At 45.0% G+C, this 14,268-nt stretch overlaps 1 protein-coding gene across 4 annotated transcripts in view; it reads left to right on the forward strand.

The window, feature by feature from the left end:
• PRKCA (protein kinase C alpha) overlaps positions 1-14,268 on the forward strand; it is a 161,066-nt gene that overhangs the window by 14,726 nt on the left and 132,072 nt on the right. Inside the window, exons 1-2 of one of the 4 annotated variants that reach the window (XM_061455282.1) lie at positions 2,187-2,600; positions 6,139-6,170. In XM_061455282.1, coding sequence (XP_061311266.1) covers positions 2,428-2,600; positions 6,139-6,170 — 205 coding nt within the window. In that variant the 5' untranslated portion in view covers positions 2,187-2,427. Of the gene's footprint in view, positions 1-2,186; positions 2,601-2,738; positions 2,764-6,138; positions 6,171-14,268 lie in introns of those variants that run through there. The other 3 variants (XM_061455283.1, XM_061455286.1, XM_061455284.1) reach the window with 3 other exon arrangements.

Here is a 14,268-nt window from a genome sequence, read left to right on the forward strand (position 1 = left end):
GACAAGATTAATATATATATAGCTACAAAAAAGCACTGTGTAAGTGGTATGTATTCGAAATACAGCAGTAAGAGGAGTTATATGCTGTCAGGGATGATTGTGTGGTAGTGGTTTACATGCTCGTCAGAGCACTGATGCAGACATAACAGATTTTTTCTCTTGGCTGATGTGTATAATCACAATGCACAAATCATCATTAGGTTTGAGATAAAACGGTTGCTTTATAGAGGCAGAGTGATCCTAATGTGATCGTGGTATGTCACGACTGGTGTTGTCTGGCTCTTCCCCGGGGCCTAACAATTTCCTGGTGCTGGAACTAAGAGCCTGGACCTGACAACTCGACTATGTTTCAGTGGATGAATCTTGAGCAGGGTTACTCTCAGGAAAGAAACAGGAATCCAAGATGATTCAGCAGGTTTGTGAGATTTTAAGGAATAACCAAATACAGAGATTACCCCAAATCTGATGTAATGCGAGTTGCGTGTGGTTCAGAATCTCCAGTTTCAATAGCTGTTTGTAATCCAGCACTAAAGGGATGGAACTAAATACATTCCATATTTCTTGATAGAACACTTAATGAGAGAACAAAATGTTTCTTAGTGCTCTTCATGCTTTGGCATAAGTTAATTAAGGCAAGAAAAATCCATTTCCTCAGGAGAGGAATACGAGATTTGAAGTGTGTAGAATAGGTAGAAACCAAATAAAAAACGTTTCTATTTTTTTTTTATTTTCAGATCAAATTTAAAAGCACTTGCTTGTAAAATAATAGTCCATGAAGCACAGGCATATGGAAACAGTTTATAGGGCACCTGCTTTGATTCTATAGGTTAAGAATAAAGCTTAAAGGGGTTAACCCTGTCATCAGTTATTTGATGAAATACCATGGACTTGCCTGTTTGGCTGGGCTGGCACTAGGTTTTAAAAGCAAGAGTAAAATAGTGTGTAAGGAGTTGTTTCTGTTCTGTGGTAAATATCCATGTGCACTTCTCCCATCAGGAAAATATAGACTTAATTTGACTTAATTAGCTTGCTCTCATTCTTGTGAAATAAAACACACTACATGTGCTTACACAGACAGACTTGTGAGTCTATTGCCGTGATATATAGGGGTAGAAAGCTTTTAATGTGCATGTTTCCCAGAGGTAAAGACTTGTAGGCATGGGAATAACACTTGTTAAAAACATGATAAAAATATACGATTAGCCCTTGTTTTCTTTATTTGAGGCAGATATTGTGGTTTTATGTTAATGCAGTCATGTTTTATGTGGTGTTTTTCTGAACCTGTAGAGATCCTGTAGAGATTGCTGTATGAGGATGTAGGTGTGCCACAGGCAGATAATGTTTCTGTCTCCAGAGACTTGTGACCATTTCATGTGTTACGTGAATAGACAAAGATGAATAATAGATCTCATGATACATTATCTTATAGAATACTTTATTACATTGTTGGTGTGATGCATAAAAACACAGTAAAGGCCTTTTGTGCTTGTGTTGGATGGCTGAACTGGTGGGAAAGTCTTGCTGCGTGTTTCCTACACATTTAATTGAGGGTAAATTAAAGGTAAGTGGGGTGCGAGGGTGAGGCCACTCTTCCCTGGACCGCCTGGTGGTGGTGTGTGATGTGCGGCTGTTCGGAGCGGCCCCGGACACCGTCTGCACGCGTGCTTTTGGGTTTGCGAGGTGCAGGAAGCGGAAAGGTTTGAGGAGGAGCGCGCCTGGGCTGCGCCGCTGCCTGTTGTGGTGCAACAGCCCGCCCGACGGTGGGTGCAGGAAGCCGGTGGCAGGCGGGGTGCCTGGGGCCCGGTGCAGCAGCTGCACGGAGGGAAGGCGGCAGGAGGCGGTGCTGCAGCGGCGAGGGGCAGCGGGCCGGCGGCCGCCGAGGGCCGCGGTGTCAGTTTCCATGGCCGGAGCTGGGGGGGTGTGTGAAGGGAGGCAGCTGCTGCCTGCGGGCGAGGCACGGAACGGAGCCGCTCCGCGCGAATGCGTGCGAGGAACCCGTGTGCGCGGAGACCCGGGGCGGTGCGCGCAGCCCTGCGACCCCGCGGAGCCCATGCGGCGGGGCGAGGGCCGCTGACGGGAGGCGGCAGGTGCTGACACCACCCCCCCCCCCCGCCTCCTCTGCCCAGGCTCCAGGGGCGGGCCCGGAGCGGGGCCGTTCCGTTCCGTTCCGCTCCGCCCCGCCGGCGGCCGGGGGTTCGCTCACCCCGCGGGCGGAGCAGCCGGCGCGGGCCCGGGGCCGGGATCCTCCTCCCGCTCCCTACGCGCCGCTCCGACGTCAGGCGCGGGAGCCGGAGGCAGCGCCCAGCGCCGCCGTTCGCCAGAGCCTCGGCGGCCGCCGGACGGGGCGGACTGTGCGGGGCGGTGACTGCCGGCTGCCGGCAGGAGAGGAGGGGGGGCGGCGGCGGCGGTGGAGAAGAGGAGGGCGCTATGGCCGACGTGTTCCCGGGCTCCGAGCCCGGCGCGGCCCCGGACGCGGCGCGGCGGTTCGCTCGCAAGGGAGCCCTGAGGCAGAAGAACGTGCACGAGGTGAAGGAGCACAAATTCATCGCGCGCTTCTTCAAGCAGCCCACGTTCTGCAGCCACTGCACGGACTTCATCTGGTGAGCGACCCCGCCGGCGCCTTCCTCTCCCCGATCCTCCGCCCGGGCCCGAGCTGCTCTAAGGGATGCCCCCGCCGGGGGCAGGCGCTGTGCCCCGGTCCCGGTGACCGCCCGTCCCTCCGCTCCCCTCCCGCTGCCGCCGCTCTCCGCCCGGGGCGGGCAGGTGAGCCCTGGCTTGGCACAGCCCATATCGCCTCGCTGCCCCCGGCTCGATCGCATCCTTCGAGGGGCCACCCCGGGTTCGGGGAGCCCCTGATCTCGCCGGGGGCAGCGCCGGTGCCGCAGGGATCAGCGGGGTGTGAGGACCCGCGCTGGGGACATCGCTCCCCAAACAGCCCATGCGGGTATTGCTGTGCCTCTTGTGTCCCACCCGCCGGACCCGGGTTCTGTTCGGCTTCCCCCGCGAAGCCCCGTCCCGGTGCCCGCCTCCCGGTAGCGAAGGGGAGCCCCGCCAGCGTTACAGCTGCCGCGGTGGGGACGGAGGGTTTTCTGTTTCAGGCTGTGGGTGTTGCTGTGTGGCACAACTTCTACAGCCCTGCCGTCAACTTTGAGATCAGTGCCGGCTTTATTTCCTCCTGCAGCAGAGGGGAGGGCAGGGAGATCGGGAATGCCCAGGGACGCTGTTGCTACAGTACGTGTTTAGTAAAGGGAGGGTTTTTCTTTTAGAAGAGAGGGGAGGAAGGGAGGAAAACTTCCTACCAACACCCTTATTACTAAGCTGTTAGGGAACACACGCACCTCTCGGTTGGTGCCGTGCCCTCTCTGGGCAGGACTGCGGCGCCGGAGCAGGCCGAGCCGCTCTCCTCGGCCGTGGGGCAGGAGGAGCGGGCGTGTGCCCTTGTGTTTAGGTGAGTGTTGGTACGTTCAGCGGGTGTGCGACATAAACAGCCCAGGCTTCCTCACCTTTACCCGAGCTGCGGCTCAGCCCCAGCCCTGCTCTGCTGCTGAAGCTCTCGCTGCAGGTTTCCGAGCTGAAAACGAGCTGTGATTTGTTTCGGCCAAAGTTGTGAAGGCTCTCGGGGGTCTGCACCCGGCTGGCTCTGTGCCTGCCGCAGGTGTCTTGCCCTTCTCACACGTGTTAATGTGTCTGGGCACAGACCTTTGCCTTCCTTATTGAGTGTCTCTCGGTTTGCGTGCTGAAGGAAAGACCGTGATTACTCCAGAAGTGATTGAAATCTGTCTGTCTGCAGAGTCAGGGAGGAAAATGAGATGGTGGGGAACAGGAAGAAACAAGACAACTTCTTGGTTTCTCTCTGTTATTTTTTTCCTATTTTAAAATGAAAAACAAACCACCAAAGTTTGGGATTGTAAAAGTGAGAGACCTTTAGAAACTGCATCAAAGTTAATCTAAACCAGGATGAACTGAGAGGTGTGAACCCGCTGCAGGCTTATTGTCAGGCTGTGTTTGTGCACAGAAGTAGCACAATCAAAAAATGAAGTGGAATCATGAGGTGACAGGATTCATTTGGAGGTGAGAGGGTGTCCTGTCACTGGTGGTGGGCAGAGTGGCTCTGCTCTTCTGTCCTCTCTTGCTGGTGAGCCTAAGGAAGCTCTTGGCATTCATCAGATCATCATCTGACAACTCAAACTTCAGTTTCATTTCTGCATTTGGAGATGCGCAACTCCTGAATAAGCATCATACACCATAAAAAGTGCTTCATCTATTTTCAGCATGACATGTGGCAATTAACATATGCTTTAAGGTATAAGGAATAGTAAATACAGCCCTTCAGTGAACTGTGCAAATAGAGTCTCTTTCTTAGATTACATTAGACTGGGTGAGATTTGCCAGAATAGTTCAGTTCCTCCTTATCTCCTTAAACACCTTTTCTCTTTGTTCCTGAAATGTTGGTATTTTAAAGACTTTTTCCTTAAAATACACTGTAAGTGATCAGGGGGTGGACTGCAGCTGGTTCGCATATGAATTCAGCTCAAACCCTGAAGGTTGGCTCAGCTTGCAGAGCAGATAATACAGGAATGTTCTTTACAAATAAGTCTGTTTAGAAGGATGAACATTTATCTCAAGTCTGTTTCGTGTTCTTGGTCCTGCTGTCAGCTTCCCTGCAGGTACGTTTGCACACTTCCAGTGTGTGCTGCTTGCTTTTGTGAAGACAAGAGATAACAGCAGCAGAGCACCAGTATGGTACAGTCGTGGGTGCTGCCAAGTAACAAAACTAAGCTACATTTCTTCCGTTTAGATTAGGACTTTTCTGGGTAGGGTTTTTTACAAGGACATGTAGGGATAGAGCAAGGGGGAATGGATTTAAGCTGAGAGTAGATTTACATTAGATAAAAGGCAGAAGTTCTTCCCTGTGAGGGTGCTGAGGCGCTGGCACAGGGTGCCCAGAGAAGCTGTGGCTGCCCCATCCCTGGCAGTGTTCAAGGCCGGGTTGGACACAGGGGCTTGGAGCAACCTCCTCTAGTGGAAGGTGTCCCTGCCCATGGCAGGGGTTGGAACTGGGTGATCTTTAAGGTCCTTTCCAACCCAGATCATTCAGTGAGTAGGCCTACTTCTAGCACGTAGAGACTTTTGTGTAGAAATTGATGGAGGTGCTCAAACCTGTGTAATTTCAGCTTTGGCCTGAAGTAAATAAACAAAAAGTGGGAAAATCATTGAGATAATTTTTTTAAAACCAATTTCCACAGTCAATAATTAATCTTCACGCTGTTAATTGCATAGAGCCTACTGGCTGGCTCTTCCAGTCCATGCCTCTTGTTCATTTGCCTTTGAGTTTAAGCGGTTCCAGCTCTCCAGATGAAAAACGTCCAGCAAAGAAGGGAGAATGCAGAGAAATGTTGACTAGGGAGGCTACTCAAAATATTTATTCTTGTGGAAAGAGAATGCTGAATGGTTAAAGATAAATAAATACACCCAACAACAGTGCAACTTGCCAGAGGTATAATACGTGTTGGAACTCTGGATACCACATACAAGGCTTGTGTGTCACTGGCTTCGTTGGTATAATATCACATGCACGTTTGTGTTTTGTTATGGAAATGAAGCAAGGAAGCTGGAAGAATAATCAGTGTGAAACTGCTGGGCCTGTCCCCTCCTCATTCATAGTGAAACAAGCAAAACCTTGCCATACAACAAGCAACTGGTATCTTGCTGAGCCACGTAACACCGTTGGCATGCGGTCGCCAAATCTGGCTGCAAAACTAAGTCTGCTTTGTTGTAGATGCCTTTCCTAGAACTTGGAGTGTTTTACATTGCTGTTAAGTATACGTGTGGCATGAAATGAGTTGAAATATTATGCAGCAGTCGCAGATGATTATAATTGTCGATCCAAAATAGCTTGTAAAATAATAATAATAAAAACAGAGTTGCCAGCAGCTGAAATTGCAGAGCTGGTGACAGCTATTGTTCTGTGCTCTGAAATGGGTGGGCTGCTCCGTGTTTGAGGTTTTCAGATCTGTTGCTGTCTTAGCAAAATGTGAAGTAATTGACTATGAAGCAATTTTCATGTTGTTACAGATCATTGAGAAGAAATTGTGACTAAACATACTAAGACTTTTCTGTTTTCCTTGTTTTATACAGGGGATTTGGGAAGCAAGGATTTCAGTGCCAAGGTAAGCCACAAACTCTTTGCTGTCTAACACACATTGTTGTACCTTGTTTTAAAGGTAGGGAAAACTAGCCTGGAAAAATCAAGCATCTCTGCTGTGTAAATGTGAAAGGAAGATGGTTACTGAGTTAAGCAATGCTTGGTGTTTATCTCGTATACATTGATCAAGTCATTGTTCATACTGTAATAACGCAGAATAATGTGGGGTTTTTCAACCTCATCGCAGTAAATGTCGTATAATCTGCATGTGGTGCAGATTCTATCTCCTCCTGAAAATAATCTGTGCAATTGAGCTTTTGCAGAGACCATTTTTCACATCAGAAGCTCTTGTCTGTGTGGGCGTCTTGGAAAATGGATTCACTTTTTAGTCATATGGCTTCTTTTCATAACCCAGACTCCCTGTTTTTAATGCTCATCCGCGGTGTGTTTAGGAGGACCTTTGGTTTGAACTCCCACTTTAGGACAAGCAGCATTTTTCTGCCTTACGTAATACTCAATTACAAAAAAAACCACTTGCACAGAATCACCAGTTTAATACATTCTGCTAACCTTGGAAATTGAAAGCTGCTGTAGTGGAGGATAACTGTGTGTGTGAAAGCCAGAGCATGACGGGCTGCATTCTCACGTACCCTGTGTTTTCAGTAAATTCTTACTGTTATTTAGCATTTAATCCCCACACCCAAGTCTTATTTTCCAATGTCGTATGCTTACTGAAGGATGAGACTTGTTGTTCTCCCACTTTCTTCCCTCTCATTTCACCTGCAGATGTACCTCGTGCACTCATTAGCAAGCCTTTTGGTTGTTTAGTTCATTGCATTCCTAATGGTTATTTGCTAATGCTTCAGAGCATATTTGACTATCCTGAATGTTGCTTTTACTTAGAGAAATGATGGATTCTGTGGTATTCTTGTGAAAATTGATGTTAGTTGGTTCTTCTTGCAATTAACGCGCTGAGAAACTGAATGTAAAAGAATGTTGCCTTTTAAAGGTGTTGCAAGAAATGTTTTTCTGTCTGCAAGTAGCAACCTGCAGGCACACACATCTAGTGAAAACATTGCACACCTTATGAAGGTAAGCATGCAACCAGGGTTTTAGTCCTTGGTTGCTAATGAAATGGCATTTCCTAAGTCCCGTTCAGGCTAGCTCAGTGGTTCTGACTTCAGGAATTATTTAGATGTTTATTACAGATTTCCATTGGTATACAGAAACTAATTGGAGCTGCTTTTAAATGATACATTATCTATCTCAAGTCTTGTAGTTTGCACAGTGTTGGCTTTCTACTGTCTTCCAGCCAGGCAGCTAGAGCCTCAGATTGGATGGGATCCAAATTTGGTATTCCAGTTGATTTCCAGTATTTTGGATTCTGTGGACAGAGTCCCTTCTACCATTGTCATTCGACTTAGCCACAGATAGTTTTGTCTGATGAGGACTGATCTTTATAAAGGTAGCTAAAAATTGGAGTTCAGTCTCATTTTCTCTCCAAAGCCATGCATGAACATAACCCACAGTAAAAGCAGTAGAGCAGCTTGATTTATTTTTAAGTGCTTCAGAAGTGATAACTTTCTAGGAATCTAAATGTGTTCAAACCTGACTTTTGTCTGCATCAGACCAAGATTCTGCTCTTCCTCTTTGATGGAGACTTGTTCTTGCCTGTTTTCTTACACAGGCAAAAAAATCTCTTAAGCAGTACTTGAATTTCAGGTAGTTTGTAGTGAGTTAGTGTTGGTGCACTGATAAATTGAAGTAGTGGGATTGTTGCCATCGTTCATTAGATTTGATTGTGATCAAAATCAGAGTTCATTCTCTAGGGACAGTACATTTGAAAAATGAAGCTTCTGTGATGAAGTTAAAGCAGCTGAATCACATTTCTTGCTGTTCAACTTTCTGAAGCTTCCAAGAAGCCACCAGCTGAAGCTGGAAAGACAAATTAGTGATGGGAGTTAGTGAGAACAGGAAGAATTAAAGTGTGAAACTAGGAGGTAGGTTGCAAAACCTCCAGTTTCTGTAATTAAGCAACTATCTTTACAGAGAAGAATGACAACTGAAGATTTCAGTATGACCTGAAGGGAAGGAAAGACTATTACAGTGTCAGCTCTTACTGTAGCTCTTGGCCTGTCAGAATTTCCATTATAAGAAGCTGTTTTAGCTCTGTTTTCAAGGTGGTGTAAAATCTCCTGCGAGGCAGAAACTTGATGTCAGGCAGGTTTCAGAGCGGGGTGGGTTTATTATTTCCAAAGTTGTTTTAAATTCCTCTGGCCTTTGTTACCAAAGGGAAGAGGGAAGGTCTGTGATAGTAATGCATCAAACTCAAATGATGCTTCTGCTCTAAGAAACTGCAATTATTCCATGAATGTTTGTGTTAGTGATTCTTCAGTTAAACAGGAGTCCAGAGTGTTTCTGTGCTATTCAGCACTGCAGCCTGCACAGTATTCTCTGTATTTTGAAAGTTTCCTTTAAAAGTGTCACACAAAATGCAGTTCTAGTTCTATTTTTAAGAGATGCCCTCAAAAGAAAGGCATTATTTTTTGTTTAAATTCTTTTAAAATTAAAGCTTAATGCTGTATTGTAATGATCTTCTTTTGACCATTAATACCTTTTCTTTGAGCTTTGGAACATGTTTTCAGTTGCCTGTAATCATTTTTGTTCTCTGATTCTGATGCCTGTATTTCTGCTGTAATGTTCAGCTTCAGCGTTGCATAAACCCATTTAAATGAGTTATTTCTCGTTGAAATAACTCATTTCAGTGAGGTCAGAAATAATCTCATTCAGAATTGAAGAGAAGTATTGTCATTTATTTTGTTAAAAAAGCTTTGCAAAATTCCCTCCCCTTATTTTTATGGGATCCCTATGAATTTGCAAAAGACAAATTCAGTTTTGATCTGACTTTAAATGCCCTTGATGCAGCAGAAGTTCAGGGTGCAATTGCATTATTCCTGTGCAGATGCTTAGCGAGAGACAGTCCACATCCTAAGTAGTCCGTCACTCTTAATGCATGTGTCGTGAAGTGGCTATCTACTGTATATACTACCAAATAATTACTCAGAATGGCAACTTGGGTTTCCAAGTGGGAGCAGTGATACGTTATTTGATGGAGAGGCTGTAGAATTCTGCTGCATTATCAGAAATGAGTTTTTCAGAGAGAGGGCTTGGGGTTAAAATCTAGCAGAGTGAGAAGTCAGGGCCCGTCTGTAGTGTATATGAATTTGAAAATGAACTTGGAAGAGTCCAGCTGGATTAACTCTCTCCTAAGGGATATATTTCTTACTGCCTCCTGCGTGTAGCTGTTGGATATTTGTGTTTTACTGTTCAGTTACACAGACATGAACCGTTCTAAAACACGGTGCTTTTGAAGCAGGAGTTTTGGTTTTGCTGTTTTCTGTTGACTCACTTTGTGGTAGTGAAAACACGATGGTAAAATCAGTTAAGGGAGCTGCAGCTTTGTCTTGTTCCCTTACGTTGCCGAGCAGGACAGCAGGCTGGCTGCAGTGCTGAAAGCTTTTCTCTGTTGCGCACCTGAATTACTGCAAGAGGAATGTGAAAAATGGAATAACTGAAAGCATTTTCAATCTGCCACGGTATGAAAGCTCCTCTTTTAAGAAAGCAGACTTTAAATTAAGGAAGCTTTTCAGTGCAATTTTGGCTTCATCATTCTTTTGATACCATTTCTTAATAGTCTGAGTATACCCTGTCCTTGTTCCTTTGTCTGATTTGTGAGCAAAGCTTTTCTGGTGAACAGAGCACAGGCAATAGTGGATCACCAAGACGTGAAGCATGTACGTTGAAGAATGTGTATTTACGTGTGTTTAGGGGTTGTTTTAAGTTCAGCTCTGCAGGCTCCGTGAGTTCCTCGGGGTGAACATATTTTTAGGTACAGTAGCATCAACGTGATCAACTCCAGGCCCTTAACCTGGAGCGTTTGTTCTCTCCCAGATGGTCAAAGTCTGTAGTTAACTGCAAGTTTTCCCTCTTTCCCATGGTTTCTGCAGGGTCTGCTGAGGTGGATAAAGGAGATCCTTGGCTTCAGGATAAGAGCTAGCTAGGGAAGTGTTTCACCTTTGCTTTCTCCTTAACATAAATAAAACCTAAAAATCAATTAAAGCAGATTATTATGTTAGTTAATCCGTGCCACTGCTGCTCTTTCCACTTTTCTCCTATCTTCCCTCAGTTTCTTTTCAGGCTGTTTTTTGCTGTGTGTTGAATTTTATCTTAGGTCGACTTGGTGAGCTTTTTGGAATAGCTTGTGTCACTCCAGTGGCCCTTCCTGACGCGGCTGGTTCTGTGCTAGCTGGGCATCTCTAGTAACCCCTTCGCTAAAACTGGAAATGGTTGGATTTTATTGTTTTATACCATCATTGCAGATACCATAACAATGGCACAGTAAAGCAGCACTCCATCTCTTCATTTCCTCAGTGTTATCTTGTATCTGCTAGTTCTTAACCTCTGTTCTACAGCGAAAAGACCAAAGAAAGCGCTGCTGCTGCTGCCTTTTTAAATCCCATACTTTCATTTAAAATGCTGTATTGAAGCTCTCTGTAGGGAGGTGGCCAAAAAACTTTGTTTTGCTATATCTGTGATCTGGAGATTTGAACCAGTGAACCCTCTGAGCACTTGTGGCCTGCTTGACATGTGCAGTTTTCATTAACCCCCACTTCTAACATGTTTATAGAAGCAGCAGCACAATTAATTCTTCCTTGTGTATGGATCAAGGCTTCGTTCTTGATTTTCCATCCTGATAGTTGCTACCCCTACCAACAGCTTCTTGTTCATTTTCCTATCTTCATCCTCCCTTGTACCCCCCCCCCAAAAAAAAACTAATAAAGAAAAATGCATTACATTGCTGTGTTGCTTCTCATAAAAAGCTTTTCTGTCTGCCTTTGTTGGAAATGTTATTGCCAAAGGGTGGATAAGATGGAAAGTGAGATCCCCTCTGCATGCCAGAGCTGCCTCTCTTGTATCATGATGATTTTTGTGGCGAGATCGGATATTGCAGACCACAGTTTGAACAATGTATGCATTTTTCTTTGTGCTTTCTACATTACTTCTTAGTCATGGGCTACAGTTTACATCAATGTTTCTAAAAGGCTGAGAAATGAATGCCTTGGAAGCTGCTGTCTGTGACTCTGGATGCTTCCTATGTAACTGAACCATCAGCTTTTGGAATGGAAACTTTGTATGGATGTACTTAAATTAGCTGACTCAGGAATATATTTTCATGCATATGAGTTGGAGGTATCTGTACTAGAAAGGAAACAAACCCCCCATGTGGGATCATATATTCTACGTGTACACACAGTTTCCATGGTTCCTCTAGCCAGCTTTGTCCTCTCCATCAGCCTTTTGCCCTCAGCTTAATCTGTGGACTCTGTGTCTGTGGACTCCTCAAAGGAACTTTTAATGCAGATAATCTGACATGCAGATTAAACCCATGCAGATAAGATGCTTGTTGTGTGTTTGTCTTGTCAGCTTTTGTTTATTTGTTCCTCCCCTCCTTTGGCTGCCCCTTCCCTTTCCTTTGCAACAAATGTCCCGTAGTATGAGGAAATACGGTCCTGTTAATTGCCTGATAATAAGTTGAGATTCTGTTCCTATCCCTGCAGTTGAATTTGGAGATCTCAGGAAAATTACCAAGTTTTTACTGAGCACAGCACTGATACACATGAAAACTCCTCAGTCTTAATGAGTGCAAATTGAGTTCTTGGTTCGGACCGGGAAAGCCCTTTGGAATGTGTGTCCCAATCATCCCTGCTTTCACAGTGCTTTGGTTTGCATTGCTGGGTGGTTGTGGAACATGCAAAGTGGATTCCTTTGGCTCGTACCAGACAGAGCTGAGGTAGATCAGCACAGTGATCTTTGGTTCATGGATCACGCTGCAGCTCATAGAATCATAGAATAGTTAGGGTTGGAAAGGACCTTAAGATCATCAAGTTCTAACCCCTCTGCCATGGGCAGGGACACCTCACACTAAAACATCTCACCCAAGGCCTCGTCCAACCTCGTCCTGAATGCTGCCGGGGATGGAGCATTCACAACCTCCCTGGGCAACCCATTCCAGTGCCTCACCACCCTAACAGGAAAGAATTTCCTCCTTAGATCCAATCTAAACTTCCCCTGTTTAAGTTTTAACCCGTTACCCCTTGTCCTGTCATTACAGTCTCTAATGAATAGTCCCTCCCCGGCACCCCTATAGCCCCCCTTCAGATACTGGAAGGCTGCTGTGAGGTCTCCACGCAGCCTTCTCTTCTCCAGGTTGAACAGCCCCAACTTTCTCAGCCTATCTTCATCCGGGAGGTCATCAGACAGAAAGCCCCTGAGATGCAGGCTATGCGGGTTCTTAACACTGTCTTTCTTTACACAAGTGTTCTGTTGGAGCATTCCTTGATAATGTGGACATTCAGGTTATGCTGTCAATAATTGTCTTCTGTGCAGGGGAGGGGATATGTTGATCCTGACATCATTGCGTATAGAAGGGACAAAAGGACATCCATCCCTGTCAGAAGAGGGAGGATGTTGGTGAGGATTTTCTGTTACTACGATGATGTGCACCACAAAAAAATTCTATACATCAGACAGGGATGAGTCACCACCCCTGGAGGTATTTAAGACTTATTAGATGTGGTGCTTAGGGACACGGTTTAGTGGTGGGCTTGGCAGTGCTGGGTTCAGTTGGGCTTAGTGATATTAAAGGTCTTTTCCAACCTAATGATTCTGTGATTCTAGATGCACAATACCCAAGTCACTCAACAAAGCACTTGACCATACAATAGAGGAATATGCCATTGTGTTCTGTTTCTCTAGAAGATTTCCTGCTTGATATTGTGCTTATCAAAGCTGGAATAGAAATAAATCTTATCTTGCAGCAAAAGTTTGTTGCCTTTTTCTTGTATTCAGTTTCAAGGACAAAACCATCTTCACCCTTCCCACACTTAGAACATGTTAAGTTTTGTTTTGTTTACTGGAAGTCACTCAGACATCCCAGCAGTGTGTTCCAGTTAAAAGAAACTGACTGTTCCAGTGCCCTGGATGTAGTTCTGTGAAGCTTTTCAGCTTCTAATTAAACATGTGGGAGTGACAGCACATTCCGAGTTGACAGATAAACCAGTGTGAGTCCTGGGCAAGATAAAAGTTTGGCATATTCTCTATTTTCCCCTCTGTTTTGGTGTGATGCTGCTGATATGCAGGCACATATGGTGTTAATTTTATACAAGATTTTCACGGATGTGATTTATGCCATGAGTGGAATTTAATGAAACGTTGGAGAGAAAGTTGCAGAAAGATAAAGGGCACAGATTTCCCTGCTGGGATGCACTGATAATGATTTCTTCTAAGCTTGTCTTTGTGGCTTGTATCTCTTTAGGGTGAAAGGTAAAAAAAAATAAGTTACTTAAATATTTTGGGTTCATTTCCTCAGCTTTTACATCTGCCATAGAAAACATGAAAGTCTAGGAGCAAAGGAGTCTCTTGTGTATAATTAATAACGGGAATTACCCTTTAAGTGTTTTTAAGTTCTTGTAGATGCTGAACATTCTAATTCAAACTGATTGCAGCAGTGCTGGTTGAAGGCTGGAGGTTGGGAGTGCTGGGGGGTTGGTTTTCCACTGTTAATTTTCCAGTTGCAGCTATGTATGAGCACTGCCTTCCATAAATGTGTTCCTATTAGTTACCTTGTAAGTCAGGCAACCAGACCCATGTGTATGTATCCTTCTGTGGGTTTCATTGTCGCTCACCCTGATCTCATGGTTATGATTTGATATACATGAAGTTTTTGGGTTCCTTTCTCCGATTTATATAAGTTGGAGTGTAAGGTGCTGCAGACACACAGGCCTTTTTTTTCCGGATATCTTCCAGTGACTTCGTGCAGGTTTTGAAATGGCATTGCTGTCTTTAGTAATAAAAACCTTTCCCTCAAATGAGCTTTATTAGAAGGCTGGGATGTGTCCCTGGAAATGTAAAAGCTTACTGGAATTATTACTGTTGTCCGTCTCCTCTTGCTTAGAAAAGTTTTTAACATTTCCATAGACTGATACAGAAACAACACTTTTTAAACTAAAAATACAATTTTGGTCATTGTTGCTCTCCATTTGTTGGCTTTTAAAAGGAAGCTG

Source organism: Pezoporus flaviventris, unplaced genomic scaffold (assembly GCF_033815535.1).
Source record: "Pezoporus flaviventris isolate CSIRO_AGI_PZ_B2104156 unplaced genomic scaffold, CSIRO_AGI_Pfla_v1 ptg000020l, whole genome shotgun sequence".
Lineage (NCBI taxonomy): Eukaryota > Metazoa > Chordata > Aves > Psittaciformes > Psittacidae > Pezoporus > Pezoporus flaviventris.